The 25916-nt window shown below is 39.9% G+C and overlaps 1 protein-coding gene across 3 annotated transcripts in view; it reads right to left on the reverse strand.

Moving 5' to 3' along the window:
• Positions 1-25916, reverse strand: part of LOC122459263 (protein eyes shut homolog) — a 119467-nt gene that overhangs the window by 30369 nt on the left and 63182 nt on the right. For 2 of the 3 annotated variants that reach the window (XR_006279821.1, XM_043510425.1), the window contains one exon: positions 187-351. Coding sequence is in view for 1 of the 3 variants with exons in the window: in XM_043510425.1 (XP_043366360.1) it covers positions 187-351 (165 nt within the window). In the remaining 2 variants the exon portion in view is untranslated. Of the gene's footprint in view, positions 1-186; positions 352-14445; positions 14638-25916 lie in introns of those variants that run through there. The other variant, XR_006279820.1, reaches the window with a different exon arrangement.

The raw sequence follows: 25916 nt of genomic DNA on the forward strand, positions 1-25916 counted from the left end.
GAATAACAGGAAGAACTATGGCCCCAATTTAGTAATGCATCATGTATTAAAAAACCAAAAGGATTCTACTGCATTTTAATGAGTAAGTCTATCATTGAATAGGACAAACCAGCTGGATCTACATTGAAGTTAATAAGAGCAGGAGATTAAACTGCTACTGCAGGTTCAAGTATAACTGGTACTCACTGTAAAGGATAGTTCCATTTAAAGCAGTTGTTTTCACTGTCAAGTATATAGATGTAATTCTGTTTGGTTCCTGCCACAGTGCAATCTGGCTCTCGGATACAGATGCTACAGAAGGCAGTTCTAAATAAGAGTTCCCACTGAAGGATGGAAAAAACAGTGCTGTGTCTGGAATGAATAACAGAAAAATTATATTAATATGATATACTATACAAAAAATGAAATGTAACTCATTCAGCTAAGCATAGTATATGAGCATTTACTATTTAGTGGTAAATATTTGTGATTCATGCTTGTGTTTTGAAAATGAAATACTATACTATTTATGAGACATACATCCTATGCAAGTTATTTAACTTGCAGCATTCAAGATGAAGGTCCTGGAGAAAACACTATACTCTGCCGTTGGCCCCCAGTAAAAAGCAGAAATGGAAGAGTTATGAGCAGAACCTATAGACAATACTTAAAAGGTACAATTTCTATAGAATTATAATGCCAATTTCATTACCTGTAGATGTGTTATTTTTAAAGAAATTTTAACATAGCTTCACTTCAGACCTCCTCAACAACAATGTTCCTGTAGAGACTACGTATATGCTTTATTATATTTAGGGATGAGAGAACTAGATTTTCCTAATTTTAAAGCCACTTTAAAATCACAGGTTTGAAATCATGACTCAAACTCAATAATCGTTGGGCAGCATGTACATGGCCAACTAGTTGCGTCTAGCTTTTGGGTGCTGTTCCTCTATCCCTAGAATATAACAACTTACCATGAGCTAGCAGCATTTTTTTAAAAATTAATCACCCTTTCCATGGCTTTAAATTACATGAAATTAAAGTATCTATTTAGTATATAATCTCTTTGGGGTATGGAGTGTCTTTTACAGCATGTTTGCACATGATGTAACATGTCCAGAAACAAAGGTCTTGATCCTGATTGGGGCCCCTGGACACTATTGTTATAAATAATGATAAATTAAATTTTAACTAGTTTTGCAAATCCAGAGAACAGTATATGGAGCTCACAAAATATCAAGCTTCACAAGGGTTAACCATCTCATATTGTCAGTTTTTCTTTTAATTATCCAGAAATGGGGGACAGATTGACTGAACTAATGATGCATTTTGGAAAGAAAAAAATAGATATTCAGTCTTGCGGCTGTAAGAGAATACATGCAAATTTGTGTAAATCTCAGATCTGTTACATGTTGATGAAAAATAAATTTTGCACATACAAAATCCACTTAAAACACTAACTTGAAATGCTCCTTTAGCTTTTTTTAAAATGAAAAAAAAATCACAAAAGAAAAGTTTGATTATGAGCCCTTATCATTTGCTATTTTTTCTTATGACATTAATTGCCTTTATATTGTGTGTACGTATATAGACAATCACCCAGACTATACAAACAAAAACTAATTGGGGTTAGGTAGAGTCTCTTTCTGCTGCTTTAGAAAGCCCATTCCAGCAATGCTGCTGGAACACAATCCAAATTCATCTCCAGCCTTACAAATAAGGAATAAAGCAGTCATCTGGGTTAGGTAGGATTTTTGTAACCAAATATTTACTGTAGATAACTAACACCATAGAAAAGTATGTGTGACAGATGGCTATATCTAACCATGCAACTAATAGTGTGGTTACTCTTCAGAACTTGTGTACTTTTTGAATGAACACATTTCACTTGTGTTCTTAGGTAAACTGCTCGTAGGGAGGACTCATAAAACCTGCCTAGACATTATCCTCTATCACTTTGTACTAGGCTTCTAAGGAGAACAAAAGCCAGTGATAGCCGCATAAATCTCTTAAAATGGAAAACCATGAAAATGAACGAGTCACACAGTAACTGAAGGAAGATAGGAAGGGAGACATTCCTAAAAGATGGGGGACAAAACCAGTTAGAACTATTGGGTACACGACATAAAAATGAGAGAGAAGGAAATTTCTTTGGGAAAGGGCTGAAGGATCTTCGCAAGAACAAAAGGATGTGTATTTATACAGTCAAGAAGAAAATGTTTAGCTAGCAGAGCTCTCCTTTTCCAGGAAGACAATGCTAGCTGGTCTTCTATAGTGGGGTTCTGTGCAAACTATATCATGAAGGATAAAAAGGGTTTGAAGGACTGATTCCTGCCAGAACCCTTTCTGGAGTTGGGGTGATCTCTGGTAAGCTTATTACCTTGCATGCATGTTCTTTTATTATTTTAATATGTTTCTATAATGCTTTTACCTTAAGAATAAATATGCTTGCTTAGAAGTGGTTGTGTGGTACCTTAAAACTGTGGGCAATTATGCTGTTTAGAACCTCTGAGGAGAAACCTTAGCAGTCCTACTTAGGCAATCTGACTTTCTGGGGAACTCAGTGTAGATAGGGATCTGTGCATCCTGGAAATACCCTGGTTTCAGGAGGGGGAGAGAGAGGTGGATCTCTGCCCAAGAGAGGTGATGGTTGGGGAGCCAGAAGTCTAAAAGTGATTGTCCTTGTTGGAGGTGAAAATACAAGGATAGTTATTATGTTATTAAACAGTTATAATTAAAAAAAACCTTTCCAAAATATTTACCTTTCAGGTTGACATTTTCCATACTCTGTCTTTCTTTGAAAAGGAATATTTTGGTAATTTTAAGTAAAACTCTGTCAGCCCTTTTTGGATATACTGAAATATGAAAGAAGTACATTTTTCAAATTGTTAAAACATTCCTAACATTATTTTAAACAGGACCAGAGCAGAAATGACAAAAGTATGAAATGTTGCATGGATATAATTCCCATGCTATAAGTGATACAGGATGTTTGAAATGCAGGAGGATGTGGGAAATGTTGTTGGAACCTTAACTTTTGCATTTCCTGACTTTGTGATTTTAACTGTGCATCTTAACATTTCATTCATATACATTTAATTTAATCTCTAACAAACAAGTGCAAGTATTCTTGCTTAAGACTGCATATAGTACAATTATGTTTGAATTATCTTCTGTACTTTCCAGTGGCTAGCAGTTCAATTTCAATAGGGCTGGGTTTGGCAGTAGTAGCAAAGGTTAACTAAAAGCACTTTTGTGATTAAATCTTTAATTAGTAACTGGCACAGTAACTCATTCACATCATGTTTTATCTGCAACAGGTTTTATACACGCAAACAGCTTTCTGTACCTGGAGTCTGAAGTCAGCCCAACAAAAACAGGGAGGAAAGTTATCAAAATGAAAGTACAGATAATACAAATACTAGTTCTTTACTAAATTATCTGCAGCCTCACAAGCATAATTTATTCTTCTTAAAGCTTCTACAAATCAGTTTTAATGCAGTACAATGTATTTCAAGCAAACTTGGGAATGACCCTTGAGATCTGTCATAACGATAAATGAGAATGTTATCAGCATACATTTTGATGGTAGGTATTGTAAGCAAAATTGTAAATCCTGTATAAGCAGAGAAAACACCGTCATTCCAAGGACACATCTTGTGGAACTACTGTCTATTATTAAATGGATATCTATAGATCCAACCCTTAGCGATATGTTAAATAATAATAAAATCTCTTACAAGTTGTTTGGAAAAAGCCAATCTTAATTGCAGTACGTTGCACACCAAACATGACTGACTGTATCTGATATTGTAACTACATCAGTTAATAGTGATAGTTGCTGCTGATAAACTTAAGAAAGTCTGAAAGGCTATATTTAAAAATCTGGCTAGTAGTGTTCGTGTGTGTAAATATAATCATGCACAATATAACCAATTATAAGTTTTTTCTTTAAAAAGAATTAACAAAAGAATAGCAGCACAGTGGTTATCCATGCACTGTTGGAAACTTGGAATAAAAAGCAATCTTTGTGGCAGAAACAACATGTAAAACACATATATTTGAAAGAGAGAACTATACTAAAATAGCAGGGAGGTTCTGAAAACCAATGAAAGGGAAAATAAATCTGCAATTTCTTCCTTGACTTACCCCACTGAGGCTAAGTATTTCAAGGGTCTGAGATTCAAAAGATATGTACTGAGATATATAGACAAAATACCACATGCTAAGGATGGATGGCATCCAACTTTTCATTTCCTTGATCCTATCAAACTCCAAAGTCTGGGCTACTTGGAATAAAAGCCACAATTCAGTAAAGTGTATGTGTATCTTTAAGCACATGAATAGTTCCACAAATCAGGGCCCAAATAGGCACATGTGGTACTATAACAGATACATGGATCATAAACTGTACTTACTGATAAAAGAAAAGGAGTACTTGTGGCACCTTAGAGACTAACAAATTTATTAGAGCATAAGCTTTCGTGAGCTACAGCTTACTTCATCGGCTGCATCATCATCGGAAGTGAGCTGTGGCTCAAGAAAGCTTATGCTCTAATAAATTTGTTAGTCTCGAAGGTGCCACAAATACTCCTTTTCTTTTTGCGAATACAGACTAACACGGCTGCTACTCAAACCTGTACTTACTGATATTACAGTTGCCAGCAATACTGCACACATAAGACATTGGAAGATAGAACCTGTGTATTTGGCTACAAAACAAGCCTTTACCACATTAGGCAGAATGGAATATTTGTTAACTATTGGAATATAAGTGTTTCATCCTCAGCACTACAGATTTTACGCCAGATCCTTGGCTATCGTAATTTTCCACTCAGTGCAGCTCAGTCGGAGATTTGACAGAGAAAATTGTGACTTTTTGCCTTCTTGACTCCACTCCTACTCTTGGAGCTACTGTGACCATTCTGGTCCTCCAACATAATCATTTGGGGCAGTTGCTATATATTACATCAATGCCCACAATGATAAGGGGTTGTTCCATCAGGTGGGAATCAGTGGGGCATAGGTACACCCCAAACATGCCTCCCCCTTCCCACACACCCAGATCTGGGAAGGAAGTAAATAGAAACTGCTAGTACAGCAGCTCTGTAATGTTGGAGTATTTCCCCACAGCACAGGAATTGTCCAATGACCATTTAAGCTGAGTTTGAGCTCCGTAGCAGAACCAAGGGTATGAACCCTTGGCTGCTACTACAACTGAAATAAATAGTAATAGTAAATCACTCAGACTTGAAAAATATGACATTCCATCCAGTTGAGGACAGTAGCAAACCACACACATCTAGTACATTACAGCTTTTTTCAAGGTTTCTAGCTCTTTTAGCTATTAATAGTAAAATTTTTGGAGCAGAGGCCATGGGTCCAGATTAATAAAGATTTTTATGTGCCTAGAGATGCAGATAGGCACATAGTGGGATTTTCAGCATTTCTTAGGCACCTTAGGCTTTTGAAAACCCCACTAGATACCTATCTGCATCTTTAGGCACATAAATATATACACAATTCTGGCCTCTCTGTATAACATTATATAGACTTATGAGATATACAAATGTTAAATAAATGATATTACTACTACATAAAAACTTGACAACTACCAGCCACAATCAACAATCTTTCATTTCTGTTCTTTCTTTGATTGGTCTCAATTTTGAGGTAAATGGGATTTTAATTTGAGCTGAACTCATTTACTCCAGCCGAGAATTTGGCCTGTAATTTTCATCATAATACCAAAGAATATAATGTGAAAATAACTAGTACACATAAACAAATTTATTACATGACCATTTGCATTTGTCTGAATTTAAAAAAAAAAAGGGAAAAATCAGTTAATTTTTTATTGCTAATCAGTATGGTCTGTTTGCTGCCAGCCCTTTCTCTCATCCTTCATTTGAACCATATCTTTCCAATTACATTTGAACAGATAGACCTGTCCAAATTATTGGGTAGATTCTCTTTCCTGTTCTGCTCCCATTGCACAACTCAAATAATGCAAAGGAAGCAGGGACAGGTCCTGAACCTGTAGCTGGCTATACCCCAGCAACAAAGAGCCCCCAGTAGATGTAGATTTGGGGGAGTGCAGGGCCAGGTACTGATCAGGAAACAAAATACTACACAATCCCCAACTCATGGAATATCTCTTGGGAACCAAAAACAGCTGGCACAGATTGAAGTGTCCTTTTGCCCAAGAACAGGCAAAGAATCAGAGAGCAGTACCTGGCTCCCTGATGGTCCCTGCTTTCATCTATAACCTGCATAAACTGGATGCAGCAAAGAATCTGGGCCTGTGTGTTTTGTAAAGTGCTGCATACCTGTATAGCTTTTTGTAAGCAACAGCGATTTATGAGATTATTATTTGGAATCTAACAATCAACTGATTTGGGGCATTTCCTGGCAATAAAATATAGAACACAACAAATCTCACTCATGCTGCTTTTATTCATTGGGGTTTGCTCACAAAAGCCTTCTGATTACTATAACTGAACTCCTACATTATAAAGAAAAAAAATCCTTAAGGAACAAAATGTACAAGATTTGTTTTATCAGGTCAACTTGATGCCCTGTTGATAAGGATTTGTGCTGCTATGAAGGAATCTGAATTCAGATTTCTGTCTTAATCTCTTTCTCTTCAGATTATTAAGGACTTGGAGTTCTGGTAAAACAACATATTCAGTGATGGGGCTGAGGGAAGGCTTTGAATGAGCTAAGCACCAAACAAGCAAACTGTAATAACAAAATATTACTTTGTTACAATGAAATAATCAGCCATCCAACTGCATTAATATTGTGGTTAGTTTCCAAATTCCCAAATGCTATTAAGAGTTTCTAGAAAATGAATGTGCAGCAGGTACTTACTAGAAAGCGAAAGCAATGATGCACTAGCCATTAGAAGCACCCTGCTGATTGTATTTGCCCACTGAACAATTTCTTCTCCTAGGCAGTGGTAGCTGTATTCATTCTACAGAAATTTCCATTGCAGATGATAATGAAGTTACAAATGACAGAATGTTATTGATAGAGTCAGTGGCATGTTTGCTACCAGAAAACTCTGGCAAGACAATTTTGTGATGATGCAATTTTGTGGGATCATCATGTCAAACGTATTACTACTGTAGTGCTTGTTTTGGGGGTCTCCTTATTCATCTTAGGTTGTCAGATTTTATGCTAGAAAACCCTCAGTGGTATGAAAGAGCTATTCTACAGACCTTCCATGCTCCCAAACTTTGTCTTCTCTAACCTGATACAATCGTCAAGCTCTCTCCCTGCACAGTACAAACAATCATATTTGCAGTGAGATCATAAATCTGCAGTTTCAGTCTATATGTTATCTTCTTTTGGCTGATATGCCAATAAGATCCTAGCCAGTGCAATGGGTGTACTGTAATTAATCATACTTTTCACCCTAAGTGTAATGGGACCATTCAGGCTTATTATGCACAGGGAAAAAAACATTGTGTGCGCATTCTTAGACTTGTGAAGTTTTAGGAAGGTTGTGTGTGTGTGTGCACGCACGCGCACTTTTAGCTACTATTCCTGTTTAAAAACATTTTTCTGCCTGAGGCCTAGCACTGTGCTTCTCAAAGCTGACTAGGGAATTTAACCACACAACTCCATTGAAATCAGTGAGTGTGTATGGATAATTCTCCTAGTCAGTTTTGAAAATACGAGACCAGATAACAAATTGTTCTTGAACTCAGCACTTCCACCTAGTTACTAATACACCAACAAACTTTTCATAAGCTGATCATTTTCAGACAGTTTGGTGTTGCTTTTTTAGCTTTTATGGTATCCGTTTTCTTTTGTTATGGTAGTTTGTTAACCAATCTGTTACACTGGACATCTCTAAGTTATCATAGTTGCACCATGGGTATCATAGTTGCACACTGATCGATAAACTAATGTTTCAGACTACAAACATGCTAAAGTAATGAAAGTGAATTATTTGAAAATGTTAAAAAAATCTGAGGGGATTTATTCTTGTTAATGAATAGAAGATGCACTAATCCTAACATTATTACACGTTGGAACATATTACACAGAATGTGGATATATTTTTCTAAACGCATTTCTCAGAGCTTGCAAAGCATTAGTAAACAAACTCAAATTAACTTTTATTTCAAGAACCAATTTAGAAAAGCAAAAATCAGTATTTTCTATATTAAATGTGTTAATAGAATTCATATTATTCTGTGGGCAGCAATAACCTGACCAATCCAAGTCTTCTCTCAACCCACTAAATACTATGCATATTGACAATAAAGGTATACTTGTCCAAATTAAACTTTTCTAACTAATTACTGTTCAAGTATAGCTCTCTGGTTCTTTATGGGCGAATACTTGTTTATGACATTTTCACAGTAGTCAAGTATGAAAACTCTTAAATTGGTTGGTAGAAATAAAAATAAAGTGACCAACACCAGTAAGTCCTAAAGCAACAAGCTGGCCTTATCATTTTGATAAATATAAGAATCATGAACATATGAATAATATATGTGCAAGTCTAGCTGACAAGTACTGTACAACATGAAAAAATGAGGTCAAATTCATTTATGTAACCATTCAGTATTACATTATCTCCTATAGGTCCCCATTTTATGAAAAGTTAAAGCCTCTGAGAACATTTTGACAGCTGACAGAAAAATGTTGAACTCTATTTTACTCTCTGTACTTACCTCCTATTAACAGTTGGAAGACTTGGATCAAGAGTGTGAAAGGTAACATTTACGTTGGCATTCACTGTACTTTAATGAACAAACATCTTTTAGTAAGGGAACTTCAAGAGATTTTAGAAGTCAGAACTCCTTTCAAATTCACCATAATCCATGTCTCAGTGACCTTAAATGTAGCCATTAGGTCTAGATCATATATGCTAGGGTATTATGAGAAAGCCAGAGAATATTAGATTGATATCCGAAGTCTGAACTTTGAAGAGAAATGCCACTCACTTACTTCAGTGGGTGTGGGAACTTGAGGAGGCCTGACGTGAAAGGGGATAGTCTCAGCTGCAAGGATGGGAGACATTAAGTGAGATACACCAAGTAGCTCTCCCACACACACCCACCCAGGGAGGCTCTGGTACCCAGTGGCCAGCATTCCCCAGTTCCCAGGATTTAACCCAGGGCGGTGAGCCATGTGGGGCCCGTTTCAGCTCCATTCCTGAGCCCCATCTTGAACTAGTAATGAGAATCCAAACTCTTAGTGACTGCAGGTCTAGCCAATCACCTCTTTGGGCATCAGGAAAGAAATTATTCTATCCTGGGCAAATTGGCAGAGAACAGGGAGTTTTCCCTTTCCTCACAGCACCTTCAAGAAACAGTAGGTTAAGTAACATTGCACTTGGCACCTAACTGAGGTACTTGGCTGACTTGTTACTTCGTTGCGATTTGCAACTGGTTTCCAATGTGGTTAAAAGGATAACATGAAAGGTGCCCTGAGGTAAAAAACCTGCTATGCTGGTGATCGGGGCTTAGGTCCCCACCCCTCTGAACCATCTGTCCCTCTCAAAGGTTATATGGTAGGAGCCTGGAACCTCCGCCCTTGATCCAATTAAATGCCTGGAGTTGGAGAGTACGGGTGATGGGTGGGTAGTACCCATCCCCATGTTTAAGTTTAATAAAAATTGTGGCTTGCCACTTAAAATTCATCCATGAATCTGTCCTCATTTCACCACTGTGTCCAGATCAGTAAGATTTTTTTTCTTTAATTGGAAAAAGGTTGAGCAATGCAGATAATATGAGAGTCCTTCTCTAGCTCCCAACAAAGGGAGATGATTCCTTTAGCTGAAGAGACAGAGACCTGGGATTTTGGTGCTGTAAGACCAATGTTCTAATCAAGGTTCTTCGGATGCACGTGGTTTATTGACAGTAATAGACAATATCTTTCAGGAATTTTATTAGGCCCCAATTCAGGAGAGCATAGAAGCTCATGCTTAACTTTAAGTATAAGCTTAACTGCTTTCCAGAACAAGAATACTGTCATGAATAGGGCCTTAGATTATATGCTCTTTGGGGAAGGGAAGTCCTTCATTTTGTTTCTTGTACAGCCTTCGACCCATTGTTACAGACCTAAAATTAATAATCAATTGAACAAACAGTATAGACAATGCTAGCTAGGCACTGACATCAGCTATCAATCCATTCACTTTACTAGCCAAGGCACAGAAGATGGAACAAGATGCTAAATTGTATGGTTGAGACACTTTCTGGGGTGCTCAGTGTTGTGAGGCATCTTGCTATGACCTGTCCTTAGTGTGAGGAAGCCTTTTTTGTGCCTGCCACAGACAAGTTTGGACAGCTCCCCAACTCCATGAGTGACAGGCAACACAATCATTCTCCTTTAGACCTTGTAGGCCCCACTGTTACTGTACAGGTTAATAAAAGCAGGGCATGAAAGGAAGATCACAGCCAACCAGGCAGTAAACTGCTGCAAGGATTTTGGGTGAGCAATATTTTACAATGAGATGTGAATGTATCTTGTTAATTAATTCTAGGCTCTAGAATGTGTGATGATTTTAATTTTATATGCAACCATTTTTTCCCAATATATCTACTTGCTACTACTTTGAATCTCTGTGCTTTGTTATACATTTATAGTGAGACCAGGTATAGGCTTATTTAAGTGCTGTGTATTAAGTGGCACAGTGATATGAAGTGGAATCGGTAAGCTGGGCTTTCCTGTTTCTTTGGAAGCTGCAAACTTACAAATATTATGAGTGTTCAGTTGACCAGGGCCTGGACACTCCCGGGAGACACTGGAAGGGCTCGAGGGTTAGTGTGTGCCAATCGCTAAACTGTAGAGTAACCGTGGGGCCTAGGAGAAAAAGAGGATAGTGCTTGTGTTGCCTGTGGCTGGTGGAGTTGGGGAGCTGACTCTTGGAACGCACAGACATGACTTCCTCATGCTAAAGGTTGATGGTAGCATGGTGTCTTACAACACTAGGTACCCCCCAGGAAGTGTCACAATGGGAGCAACCAATCAAGCTGTCAGGACTAGATGATTAGATTGTTTCAAAAATTGCTGGAGTAGTTATGAGCAAAATGAGAAGTTGATTGAGTTTGTTGACTTGGACTGACAACTAGATCCCTCATTTAACAGAGGGAATTTTGGTACATAAATGGATGTGATGGGGTAGTTGGCTACAGTGGGGTAGGTGCTAAGTGATTTATTCTCACACTCTGACTTGTTGAACACCTTCTGCTGTTGATATATTAACATCATTCTTCTTTTGACTTTCTCTCATTAAGCTGAATATTAGTTATTTCCTCTCCCCTTTCCATTTGTCAGCCTCCAACACACAGTACATGTTTCTCACAGTATATATTTCCAGTTTGCATTATTCAGAAACACAGCAATTACACGGTACCTTCAAAATGAGAATCTCAGAATGCTCACAAAAAGTAACTTAAGACTGACATCACTTCTATGAGATAGGTATTATATTATTTTTTCACTTTTTTAGATGAGTGGAACTTAGTTAAAAAGGGCCAGATCTTCAGCTGCTGTAAATTAAATTCATCTACATTGAAGTCTGCAGTACTATGCCAATTTATACTAGAGGATCTGGGACACAAAGTTAAGTGACTTGTCCCACATCACACAAGTCAGTGTCTGAGGAGGGATTAGAACCCTGGTCTTCTGATTCCCAGACCTGTGCTTTAGCCAGAAGGCACACTGTCTCCCTTAGTATTTTGCAATAAAACAAAATGCTATATATGAATTATACCACTGAAAAAAATACTGTTTTAGATTTAAACTATATGCAGTTCAACTTATTTACAATTTTACTTATAGAGAAGGCTAGACAAGAGAATTATTTCTCCTCCTAATGTCTTCTTAACAATGTATCTTTTATAGTCAGTATTTTCCGAGACAGTAGAATTAAAAAATAATTAAAATGGAGAGATCAACAAATTCGCAATGTATATGGCTATCCCATCTATTCACTTGTTCTTGTTTAACGGTTTCATTTTATCTTCATACTACAGGATAAAGTCATCCCTCTCCCCCCCCCACCGCACCTCCACATTGGTCACCTTACTGTTTTCAAGGGTTAGGTGACATGGATCTAGAATAGAACAGCTTTGGACTCCTCTACACAGGTTTTGTACTGATTCAACTATATTGGTTTAGAAACCAGTAGTGTGGATGCAGGTAGTGGACACTAGTATCCCAGCATATAGGGTGCTTATATCAGTATAGTTTATGGGGAAGATCCTCGGCTGGTGTAAATTGTTGTAGATTGTCTTAGCTCCTCTGAACTCAACTGAGCTATGACAATATACACCAGCTGAGGATCTTCACTATTTCTATACATTTACAAAATAACTATACTGAAACTCACATCTTTTTGCCAGTACAGTTTGATGCAACCCCCTAGTGTGGGCCTATTTAACTATATTGGGTTTATCAACTCATTAGTTAAATCAGTACAACCCTATGTTTACACAAGCCTTTCCACTCCTTGTTAATCCTGCTGCAGAAACCATATGCATTAGCCTAAAACATGCACAGTTTTGACTTGAGGCCAGGCTGCGCTACCTGAATATAAATTTGAATCATAATAAATGAAATGATAAACTGATGCTGGAAGATTACAGTAGAGTATTTATTGACAACTTCAAGCAACACATTCTTGTTTAGCTTCACAGAAATCCCAGGAGCAACAAATCTTTTCTCCCATACCACAAAGCAAATGCAGAGGCGTTCATCATGGGCTAGAATAATCCTTTGCACCCAAACACATACACAATGTGTGGAAGAGTTAGAGGATCCATACAGTAGTGGATACTATTACCTTAACCCTGCTCCCCCCCAACCCCGCAGCGTTCCGATCTTAGTTCCTTTCAACTTATAATAGGATCACAGTACAGCCAAATTTTAAACCAATTGAAAAAAATCAAGAAAAAAGTGCTAGCACCTCAATGATGTGTCAAGACACACTGCTTCAAGAAGTAATGTGTATAAGGACAGTGCACTGACAATTCAGATGACTCAAATCTTGAATGCCCCAAGGAGAGCAAGAGTACAGGGGACACAGTTCTAAAGGCATTGTTGATTAAGTAATGGCTGGCCTAAGGTAGACTAGCTTTGCTGAAGGAAGAAAAACATAACAGATACTTAAACAACAAACAACAACAGGGCCATAGCATAAGTAGTGGAAAGACAGAGGATATGGGTGAAGATGCTCATCTATTCCTCTCTAGGAACTGCTGAGAAGGGAATCTCAGAGTTTTGAATGGCAGTGTGGCCACCCTCTGAGATTTGGGAAGGCAAAGCATCTTGGGGGGAAAATAAGAACCCCACACCATAGCCTTTGCTAGAGGAGAGAACCACACCTGAGGACAAATATAAACTTTTCTACTTGTTTTGTGAAAGTATTTCATGTTTAACTCAGAACAAACTTTTACTGAAGTTCAACTTAAAAAAAAGAGTTTGTGCATCTAATAGCTTTTGGTTCCAAACCTTTTTTTAAGAAAAACAAACAGTTTTTCTGACCACACTGAAGGCATACGTATAAGAAATCACAGCCACTTGAGAGAGAGAGAGAGAGAGAGAGAGTTTGTTCTCAGCTTACTTCTAACCTTACTTTGAATGACCAGAGAGTTTGAATAGCTCAGTAAATCTTGTGGAGCATTTTAACTTGTTAGTCATTAATAATTACATAACTAATATGAGAGCACCAGTACCTACAGTGATTAACCTCAAATTCCTCTATCCTCTTCCCAGCCTTGGTAATGGTTTCTGCCTTCTAAATCAATATAATATCTCCCTCAAACCTTAGAGGTAGTACTGCCCCCCTCATCCCACCAAGTCCTCCCGCCTTTCAAATAAATACAGCTAATTCATAACAACATCTGAATCCAGGATCTTCTTCCTAACAGGATCCACATAACTTCTAGTCCTATCTGCATCAGTAATGGCACAGACAACTTCAATTATGATTACAGGAGAAAAAAATTCAGGGGGTGCATTAATGCAATTTCAGATTGGTAGGCAGAGAATAGAAAATAGAGTATTGTCTTAGAATTTAATAAGTAGAAACATAAATTAAATCTTATGTAGACATTATATTGATCACATCTGCTGTATTTATTTCTTGTCAAAATTAATAAAAAGAATACTCCAAAAATTCAAGCTACTTAAATAGAGATTGTTTTGACAATTGTACTGAGAGTTATGGAGACTGAAGTCTTCTCTTTATGCAAAAAAGTTGTACAGAATGAGCAATAGAAACTTATCCCACTATTCTACTTCTATAGGTGAGAGTCATAGGGCATGCTAACCTCTACTGCTCCCTGCTGGCCAAATGTGCTGTTGCAGGCACTCCTTGCCTCCATTTTCCTGTCAAGAGGAGGGCTGCCCCGGAGCACATCTCTTTGTAGCGTTATGCAACCCTGCAAGTATACAGCCCTCAGCACCTTTAGGGTTCAGGGATAAGTCACTTACCACCAGAGTCTTTCAACAATATTCCCCTTCTCCTGGGGTCCAGTTTATTTAGTTCAATCAGCTTCCCCCAAAGAAGATTGCCCAAGTTCAGGGTGGTGTCCCCAGCTCTCCTTCTTGGAGATTAGGAAACTGGTGGACTTGGAGAGGCTAACAGGAGGCAGTAATAATGCTGGTGCTGCACTGGGAGCGCGTCCTTGCTCCCAAGCCCTGGTGGTCTCTTAGTAGGCTTCGCTGCTGATCATTCAGTTAATAGCCTAGATGGCTCATTACCCTTAAGTTAGCTTGTCACGTGTAGCCTAAGCCCAGATCACCCTTAAAAAGGCCAGCACCCTCATAACAAGCCTACTATCCATAACTATTCAAGTTACTGCAAAGGTAGGACTGCCAACAGAGCTTCTAATTATGACGATGGGTTTTGTGATGACATGTCTAGATACGTTTATGGGCATTGTAGCACAGTGGCCACTTACTGAGCATCCCTTTGTTCCTATAGGTCACTGTATGGTATCTTTCTCTATTTCCACCCCTCTTCAGGAACTGCCAGTTCAAATATAGTTCAGACAATCTCTACAAGGAGTCCCTTTTATTTAGTCCACTGGATACATACTGGGCCACCCAACTCCAACCCTAGTTCAGTCTCTTTCCCAGTAGCCCAAAATACCACAAAGCCTTTTAAAATAGACCACAAACTCTCACCATCTTCACCCCAGTTTCAGCTGGGGAGAGCCCACTCTTCCCTGAAGGTCTGTCAGCTTCCTTATAGCCCCTGCCTGGAATTTGTCCTTTTCCCCAGGCCTTTCCAGGTAGGCTTTGGAGTCTCTCCTCTGCTTCTTGGACAGAGTCTCTCCCAGAGCTTTCCTCCCTCTCTCTTGCTTCTTTCACTTTTCCTCTAGTTAACTCAGGGCCCTGCAGGACCCTTCTCACTCTCTGCAGTGTATCTACAGATCTAGCTACAGGTTTCTGGGCTTCTCCCATTTTACTGACAAGGTTTCTGCCTCTGGTAATCTCAGCACTTCTCCCAACCAAACCCTCCCTGAAGCTTCCTACTACCTTTTATTTTGGGATCACCTGATTCCTCTCAGGTGGGGCTTATCTTGGAATCAGGGCTGGTTTAACCCCAGGCTTTCCAGCCCATAGGCAAGCCACCCTCTTAGAGGCATATCATACATAAATAGGAACATAAGTAGAAACAATAAACTCATTTCACAACAAGTCATTTAATAGATCCTATGCTTTGATAGTGACAAAGGTTAAAGTGCACACATTATATTTATGGTTTGTGAACTCTACTGACTCTCATTCACTTTAGAACAGAAATTAAAGTCATGGTTCTAATCCACACTGAATGGATGGGGATTTAATTTCCAGAGAGATTGTTTTATCCTCCACTAAGTCCCTACAAGACAGCTACATTCCACTTGGATGCTGTAGGTGGACAGACCCAGGCTTTGTCAGGGATCTTGGTTGTGGAACTCCTTACCATAAGAGATTAAATCAAATCTGATGATGATCAGATCACTTTTTTGATAAAGCCTCCCAGAACTGATGCCCTGTAAACATTCTGCATACACAAAGTCCCATACTTTATTTCTGCCCTTACACAACACACAGAGAAAACCAGTTTGATTTCTCCTCACTGGAATTCTGTGCTCATCAGTCATATGTTGTTCTTGGATACCACAGTGACCGGAGTTATATCAAAAAGACAGAAACTCAGATTTGCTCTGTGACCTTGAACAAGTCATTTGACTCTTCTCTTCTTATTTGACCAACAAACCTGGAATCATGGTGTTTACTTGCCTTTGCAAAGGTTTTAGGAGTTACAGATGAAAAGCACTGTGTGAGTGCTAAATTTTATAAAAAGAAAAGGAGTACTTGTGGCACCTTAGAGACTAACAAATTTATTTGAGCATAAGCTTTCATGAACTACAGCTCACTTCATTGGATGCAGGAAGGGCGGCCAGCACATCCCTCAGCCCACACTGCTTCCCACAGCCCCCATTGGCCTGGAGCGGCGAACCGCAGCCAGTGAGAGCCGCTATCGGCCGAACCTGCAGACACGGCCGGTAAATAAACCGGTCCAGCCCTGCAGGGCTTTTCCTGAACAAGCAGCAGCCCTAGTTTGAGAACCACTGTTCTAGAGGGCCATATCAAGCCAATGCATTGAAATCTTAGAGGACATCTTCAATTTAAAATATATGAATGCAATCAAATCAGACAGTAATCTTAAATAAGGAAAATGACATGATAATCATTGCAAAGGAGTTTGTGTTGAGAGACTTTTTTTTTTAAATGTGGGCAATAGGAAGAAAAGCAACAAGGAAACGGAAAAACCTATTCCCGACAAAGTCAGAGATATTTTTTGTTCGCTGGCTTAAAACATACAAGGAAATCAGCCTCTGAAGTCTGAAATTAGGAGACTATAAACTCTTTTTTTATCATTAGAATAAGAACATTAATAACATGTTTGACTGGGATGGACTTGTTAGGTCATACCCCAAGAATCTATGTTACAGGTAAAAGCCAGATTGGACCTGCATTGTCTTTAGTTTAGACATCCCCCTCTCCCTGTGCCTTAGTTTGGGAGGTCAGATCCTTCTACTATTTCCTATTAGATGAAAAATCAACCTTAAGTCCTGGTCCTTGGGTGGTCACTGCTGGGTGCAGATGAAAGGAAAAGCTGTGTGTTTGCAAGTGTTGTAAGAGATAATGCCAGGACTCAGAGACTGGACTTTTTTCCTTCTGTTCTATGATCAGTATTTTGTGCAAACAAAGTATAAATGCTATGGCAGACAAGGGTGCAAGTTCACAGACCAATAACTTCTTTAAGCATATTGGTTCTGAAATGTGCACTTATCTGCCAAAGTGTTTCTCTTCCCTGGTAAGACACAAAGCATTAGACATTCATTTTACTAAGTTTAATATTTTCTTCATTACTTCATTAGGACATTACAGCACCTCTTGAATATGGAATCAAGAAGTACTGATGATGTTAGGCAGACTTCTATGACTTCAATGTGAGAGGGAATCACATTCAATAGAAAAATAACTTTTCATTACATGTTGTGAAACTATTAAAACTTACTTGGATACCATTCAATAACAACAAATATAATGAAAAAATAAATTAGACAACCCCTTCCTTTCTTAAAATCTGATCACCTTTTTCCCACTTAACTTCCTCGTGATTTTAGCAGCTACTATTCTGATCAACTCTAAGAGTTAGAGATTAACACTTTTCCCCACTTGAAAGCTTTCAGGCTGTATATCATATTGATTCTTTCAATAACTTTAATAATTTTTGAGATAGCTGTTGCTAAAATCTGGACTTCTCTGAGCTAGAGTGGAGGGGATGAGGCAAGATAGTAATCAGGATTATGGGATCTCAGAGGTCTGAGATCTCATAAACTATCAGGGCTAGACATACTGCTTATTTCTACCATTGAAAACCTAAAGGAGAAATTTCCAGCTTTCTCACTGGTTCATCTTTAATTTCTACCTCTGGATGGTTCACAAAATATTCAAATTTTAAATGGCAGCTGAACACTGAACTGTCCATTTATTAGACAAGTCAGGAATATTTTTAACATCTCAACAAATGCCTGTGGCCAAAGTCCAAGCCCCCTTTTATAGTCTCGCCGTCAGAACCTTTAAGAACAAGGGGAGGGACAGAAGTGGGCGTATGAATACTCCAATAGGCACTGCTATCAAAGGATTCCACTGTCAGAGATGCACTGTTGGCACAACCCATGACAGGGAACATGTAGAGGCTACTCAAAAAAGAGCTAATTGTATGAGCCAACTATATTCACTTTTAAGTTCACAGACTCAGCTCTAGCAATAACATCGTACACTGTGCACATTTGGAGACTATGGTCTTGATTTTATGAGGTTCTGAATGTCTCTCAGGGTCTCTTTCTACAATGACATAGTTAGCAATTGAAACTCCTCAATAAAACATGTTGTTTGGGGAAGAGGGGTGTGAGATAGTCTGATTAAGAGCATTGTGGTAATTTTTTTCAGCAATATCAGAGCTCCGCTAATACCAACACATGATGCCATTATTCTCTAGTACTTGATAAAGAGAGGAAAAATAAAATGTACAAAGCAATATAGGGACAACATTTACTAGTATATTTAAATATATTTTCCCCCCATCAATCTGGTTAAAATTTATTGCACTCTAGTCAGAATAATCCCACAAATTAGTTACTTTTAAAACAGATACAAAAAAGCACAGAATATTCAGGGGAGAAAGAAAGAGAAAAAAATTAAAAAGCCAACCACCCTATAATGAACTCGCACTCAGTACAAGTCCGGAGGCTTTTAGGACAGTAGCAATTCTGAATATTCTCTTTGAAGGGAGCACAGATTCAAAAAATGCTGTAAGGAAGATAACATCAAAATATGTTCAGTAAAATATGCCCCAAGGTAAGGAACATCTGCCCTTTTTGGTTTCTGAGATCTATTTATTAACAAAAGTTCCTTTTATATTTCAGTACCATCTGTTTCTTTTCTGTGCATCATATTTTACGCTGAATCATACCTCCAACATTTTTTTCTACAACAGACTCAGTACTGATAAGATTTCAGATTAGGAAGTGTAATTGCATTTCTGTATTTTTATTCCATTCCTTTGCCATATCTACCAATAAAAGATCATAACGAATGAAATTCAGGTAAATGAACCAATATAGTTATATGTAGGCTAGTGTATCTACTAAATCACTTTAATTAGTTATTGGGCTGTCATCTGTTGCTTCCATATTTAAAAAAGAAGCAACAACAACAGAAAAACAAAACAAAACAAAACAAAATGATGAAAAAAACCCACCAAAAAAACTAAAAGAAACAACCCCTCCACAACTTGTAAATCTTAACTGATGCTGTAACATAAGAAGAGATCTTACAGTAAAGGACATTGTTATTACAGAACCTCCCATTATAATAAGAACATAAGAACAGCCATACTGGGTCAGACTAAAGGTCCATCTAGCCCAGTATCCTATCTTCTGACAGTGTCCGATGCCAGGTGCCCCAGAGGGAATGAACAGAACAGGTAATCATCAAGCGATACATCCCCTATAATTTGGAAGACAAGACACAAACTAGCAAACATCTGTCTTCCTGAAAAGTGCTTTTTACCTTTACATATCTAATGTCTAACAGAGCCAGAAGCAATTTAGCAGTCTTGTTTAGGTTGATTTAAATTCACATTTATTTTAATGCATGTTTATAAAAATGGAAGTCAGCCATTTGGTTTTCTACATTGCTTATCGATGTCAGATACAGTACTGTAGTGCCAGAGCTATGCATTTGTTTTGCAAACCATAAAGATTAATATGATAATAACTGCTAGAACACAAGTGTGGACAGCTGATATTAGCAATGCAAATATTAATTTAAAATACATACTTAACATATTTTTCATCTTGGACTTACAGTATCAAAACTTTAATGAAAAGGAGTACTTGTGGCACCTTAGAGACTAACAAATTTATTAGAGCATAAGCTTTCGTGAGCTACAGCTCACTTCATTGGATGCATTATGAAGTGAGCTGTAGCTCACGAAAGCTTATGCTCTAATAAATTTGTTAGTCTCTAAGGTGCCACAAGTACTCCTTTTCTTTTTGCGAATACAGACTAACACGGCTGCTACTCTAAAAACTTTAACGATTTCTCTTTTAAAAATATCATATGGATAAACAACTGGTGCTAAAATCCTCATTGTATAGAGTGTATTATTTAGTTCATAAACAGCAACTGTTTTCAAAGAGGCTTCATATTGATTTAGGGGAAAACTGGGACAGTTAGCCATTATTTCGGTGGCAGCATATTTTCCATATTAGACCCATAGGTGTAAATCCCAGTAACAATGGTAGTATGACACCATGGTCTTCAGAATCATCTGTAGATCCTTTTGTAGGAACTGTTTTTGAAATGTAAAAACCAAGGGAAATATTCAAGGGAGAAATATAAAATGTACACCCACATCTTTCTTGTAATCCTGACAAGTGGAGATAGTTGCCCCATTAACCTCCTGGACAACTTTTGCATTTACACTTATATAATTAATGGGGTCTCATTGTTTCCCACCTGATTAGCAACACATGTATAAACAGTCATGCCAATAAAATCTTACTGAATTAAAAAAAATCAGCTGCTGGCATAAGTGGAATTGTGGTAAATGGGAATTGGCATTGATGTAGATAGAGAGAGATTTGTATCCTTTACACCAACAGTGAATTTAGTGAGATTTACACTTTACCAGGATTTTCATGAGTGCTTAAAGTGTCAGATGTTGGGGAGAACACACTCCTGAGGGCTAAGCTAAAATAAAACAAAGGGTACACCCGAATGCATCAGGTTCAAAAATTGGGCTATTAAATGCCTGCGGTGAAATCTTGGTCTTAGATTTCAGTGGAAAAACTCCTATTGATTTAAATGGGGTGAAGATTTCATCTCCTCAGACTCAAGAACACTTGATCATTTTCAACAGGTGACATTTAAGAATACAGAACATAAAGTGCTTTAAAAGAAAGCCATAGAAGTAAGTAGGTGCCTTCCCTACTGAGCTAGCTGGCTGGCTGTGAAGGGGAATGTACACTACAGCAAAAATTAGAAAAATTAGTGCCAGCACTATCCTTCTACTTTCCTGGAAACAACGGGAATCATTGTGTGCTTCCTGAAGCACAATTGCTTGAAACTTCCACTGGTGCAGTGTAGCTTTGCCCTTCCCCCATAAAGTGCAGTGCTTAAAAAAAAAACAACAACACTAACTAACTAAGCCCAAGGCAATTTATTTTTGAAGAGTTGCAAATTTAATTTTTGTTTCAGAGCCCAAGAATACAAGACAATAAATCTCATGTTTTCAGCAAACACATTGAACAATAACAACAAGAGGGCATTTTTTATCCTACTAATTGGGTATATAAGCAGAAAGTGAGGTTTTGGAAGAAACAGCATTTCAGAGGTAAAGAAAACCTATGGCAAACTATTATTAATATATGTGGAGGAGTAAAGGGGGGTATTTAAAGTTAAAGAGTATATCAGCATCATCCACTCCTAAATTTTCTTCTTAGTTACAAAAGACACTGTTAACTTGAAATAAGGAGAAAGGAGCTGTCCAAAGCTGCTTCAATATTGTACAGGACAGAGGACACGCAGGAGGGAGTATGCTAATGATCAAGGGGGGCTGATCAGTGTGAAAGTGAAGGCATGAAAATCACTCTCTGAATTAGCTGAAAAAGCTGATGATACTGTAAATGCAACTGGGAACACTAAGGGCTTGATCTTATTCCTGCTGGTTTCAGTAGGAGCAGGACTGTGCCTTAAATTAGGTGTGCAATGGGACAATATATTCAACTGCAACAAGTTCATTAATCATATTTCTAAAAATAATCTTACTGCTTTGTGCTTCAGTGTACTACATGACCATTTAAAATGCATACTTTCCAAATCTAGTCTTGCATGTACAGAACACTTAACAAACACAGCTTGTTAGTTCTCACCTGAGCCTTGAAATGCATGTCCCTCATGCGCATGCATGTGGAGGGCACAACTTTATAAAGGGACCATCACACGATACATAGTTTGTTTAGTTCTAAATCACAAAACATTCATATTCAACAGAAGCAAAGGCATGCCAATTTCTATGGTCCTTAGGCAATCCTCAGGCAACAGAAACAAAAGGATGATCAAGTTTAACAGGTTTATATGCATCAACTTTAGATTATAGTTTTAATGGTATAGTTAAGGGATTGTCAGCATTTTCTTCAATTTTAGGGTATTATACTTTGATCATATTTACGGTATTTTGGTATGATATTATTGTCTGTAATAAACTTCTGCTTATTGCAGATTTTTTTTTATTCTAAGTATTTGTTTAAATGTAGCGCTCCCTTGCTCTCCAGTGGGGTGGGAGGCCACTCTGCCTCATTGTGTTTGGGCTCAGTCCTCAAGCTCAGATCGCATCGGTGGGGCCAAGCCTTAAGCATCTAGAGCTCTGGGCCCGTCTGACAGAGGCAAGCAGAAAACAATAATCTGGGGCTCTTGCTTCTTGGCGGAGCAGTACCTGGTGCAGTCTCTAGCTCGCAGCCCCTCAATGGGGCTGACAGCACTTAACCGTCTAGGGCCCTAGCCCTAGGGCAGGCCTGGGCTGGTAGCAGGCTGTAGCCTAATCCTACCAGCCCAGGCAGCCAGCAAATACACTGAGTCAATAAGTTCTAGGCCTTTGGGTGGGGCAGAGCAGGGGGCAGGCTTCAGCCTAAGCTTGGAGCTCAAGCAACCAACACACACACAGTCTTGGGGTTCAGGTAAGGGGGAGTGCCCACAGCCTAAGGGCTCTGAAAGGGTTTTACATACCCGACAGACTAGCAGGGAGGTTCATGGAGCACAGGCCTCCTGGCCTAAGGTGTGGAGTCAGCCACCTCAGGGTTCGGGTGGCAGGGGAATGTGGGTCCGCCTTACTCCACCACGTCCCAGCCCAGGGCCCTAACATTGGCAGAGTGGTCTGCCATTGGATCGGTGGAAATCCAGCTGCAACATGCAACTGAGACATGGTCAGCCCTGTAGCTAGTCAGTCGTTGGCTGCCTCTGGGCTACTTCCTACCTCCCCAGGGTTTGGTACCTCTGGCCTCCACAGGTCCTTAGACTCCTTGGGATATACAGCCAATGGTAGTCCTGGCAAATCTTTATCTGCGTTTGTCTCCTCTGGGGGAAGGGCACGACAGAGCGCAGGTTCTGTTCCTGGGTGCTGCAGCAAGGCAGAGGTGTCCGTGTCCTCAGCTGGCTCTGGCCCAGCTGAGCTGCAGAGCCTTCCCTTTATACTTCCTTCCCCGCCCTGGCATCTCCAGCAAGGGGAGTGGGACAGGTTTGGCTCTACCCACCAAGGGGACCATAGTGCTCCCTCGCTCTCCAGTGTGGAGGGAGGCCACTCTGCCTCACTACACCCTCTTCCTCAAATCCGTCTCCCAGGAACCAGAAATGGCAATGTCCCCTTCCCCCAACCAAGAGAATAAGTCCGTGTTGATATGGTCTTTACCTGCTCAATGCTGTCTGGTGAAGGCATAGGGCTGCAGGGCCAGATACTGGCGCATCAACCGGCGGGTTGTTTCCTTAACAGTCTTCAGCCACTTAAGGGGGGTTAAGCCACTTAAGGAGGTAGTATCTCAGTGTGACCATGGCCCACTTGACTGCCAGCAACCGAGTAATTCTGTTCTCAGGGTGTCATAAATATAAAGGGAAGGGTAACTACCTTTCTGTATACAGTACTATAAAATCCCTCTTGGCCAGAGGCAAAACCCTTTCACCTGTAAAGGGTTAAGAAGCTAAGGTAACCTCACTGGCACCTGACCCAAAATGACCAATGAGGGGACAAGATACTTTCAAATCTGGAGTGGGGGGGGGAATGGGTTTTGTCTGTCTGTGTGATGCTTTTGCCGGGAACAGATCAGAAATGCAAGCCTTCCAACTCCTGTTAAGTTAATAAGTAAAACTAACTAGAAAATGCATTAGATTTTCTTTTGTTTAATGGCTTGTAAAATAAGCTGTGCTGGAAGGAATGTATATTCCTGTTTTTGTGTCTTTTTGTAACTTAAGGTTTTGCCTAGAGGGATTCTCTATGTTTTGAATCTGATTACCCTGTAAGGTATTTACCGTCCTGATTTTACAGAGGTGAAAGGTCTTTTACCTTTTCTTTAATTAAAATTCTTCTTTTAAGAACCTGATTGATTTTTCATTGTTCTTAAGATCCAAGGATTTGGGTCTGTGCTCACCTGTACCAACTGGTGATGATTCTTATCAAGCCTTCCCCAGGAAAGGGGGTGTAGGGCTTGGGGGGGATATTTTGGGGGAAGACGTCTCCAAGTGGTCTCTTTCCCTGTTCTTTGTTTAAAACGCTTGGTGGTGGCAGCATACTGTTCAAGGACAAGGCAAAGTTTGTACCTTGTAGAAGTTTTTAACCTAAGCTGGTAAAAATAATCTTAGGGGGTCTTTCATGCAGGTCCCCATATCTGTACCCTAGATTTCAGAGTGGGGAAGGAACCTTGACGGGGGAAACAACTTACTGCTGATATACAATATGGGGTGTTCATCTCTGCTCACTCCTGAGAGAGCACAGCTCACAGGCCCACCTCTGATGCAAATGTCTGTAACGGAAACTGCCGGGTAAAGTCCGGGCTGAAGACCACAGCTCTCGGCACAGTTGGTCTTTGAAGGTTTGGAAGGCCCGTCGGCACTCATCGGTCCAACACACATGCCGGGGGCTGTCCTTCTTCCGGAGCTCTGTCAGGGGTTCTGCAATCAAGGCAAAACTGAGGACAAAGCGGTGGTAGTAGCCCAGGAGCCCAAGAAATTGCCGCACCTGTCTCTTTGTAGTAGGTGCTGAGAAGGCCTGTAATGCCTGGACCTTCCCCACCAAAGGGCATACTTGACCTCCCCTGAGGATGTACCCCAAATAGGTGGTTTCCTACCAGCCAATTTTATACTTCTTGGGGTTGGCCATCAGGCTGGCATCACATAAGGCTCTGAGGATGGTGGCCACCTGGTTGAGGTGGTCCTTTCAGCGGCTGCTGTAAATCACCACGTCATTGAGGTAGACTGAAGTGTAGCACAGTGGGGCTGTAGGACCCAGTCCATCAGCCGCTGGAAGGTGGCCAGGGCCCCATGGCAACCAAAAGGCATCCAGGTAAATTGATACAATCCAGTCGGGGTGGCAAAGGCAGTCTTCTCCTGGGAACTCAGATCCAGGGGAATTTTCCAGTACCCCTTTATGAGATCCAGAGTACTGATATACTGGGCATCACGGAGACAGTCTAGCAGCTCATCGATCCAAGGCACTGGATACGAATCGAATTTCAAGATATTGTTGACTCTCCAAAAATCAATGCAGAAGCTAAGGGTCCCATCCGGTTTTGGGACCAGGACAATGGGGATAAACCAGTCACGTTGTGAGTTCTCAATTAGGCCTAGCTCCAGCATGGTCTGGACCTCCTTCTCTACTACTTCATGGGTGCCACAGAATACACTTGGTGGCAGGGGGATGCGGGCCCTCCCTACTCCACCACGTCCCAGCCCAGGGCCTTAACAGTGGCAGAGTGGTCTGCCACTGGATTGGCAGGGATCCAGCCACAAGACGCCAACTGAGATGCGGTCAGCCCTGTAGCTGGCCAGTCGTAGGCTGCTCCTGGGCTACTTCCTACCTCCCCAGGGTTCGGTATCTCTGGCCTCCACAGGTCCTCGGGCTCCTTGGGGCATACAGCCGACGGTAGTCCTGGCAACTCGTTGTCTGCGTTCATCTCTTCTGGAGGAAGGGCACGGTAGAGCGCATGTTCCACAGCAAAGCAGAGGCATCCATCTCCCAGCTGGCTCCGGCCCAACTGAGCTGAAGAGCCTTCCTTTTATACTTCCTGCCCCATCCTGGTACTTCTGGGCAAGGGAAGTGTAGTGCTCCCTTGCTCTCCAGTCCGGAG

The sequence above is a fragment of the Dermochelys coriacea genome, chromosome 3, assembly GCF_009764565.3.
Source record: "Dermochelys coriacea isolate rDerCor1 chromosome 3, rDerCor1.pri.v4, whole genome shotgun sequence".
NCBI classification, from domain to species: domain Eukaryota; kingdom Metazoa; phylum Chordata; order Testudines; family Dermochelyidae; genus Dermochelys; species Dermochelys coriacea.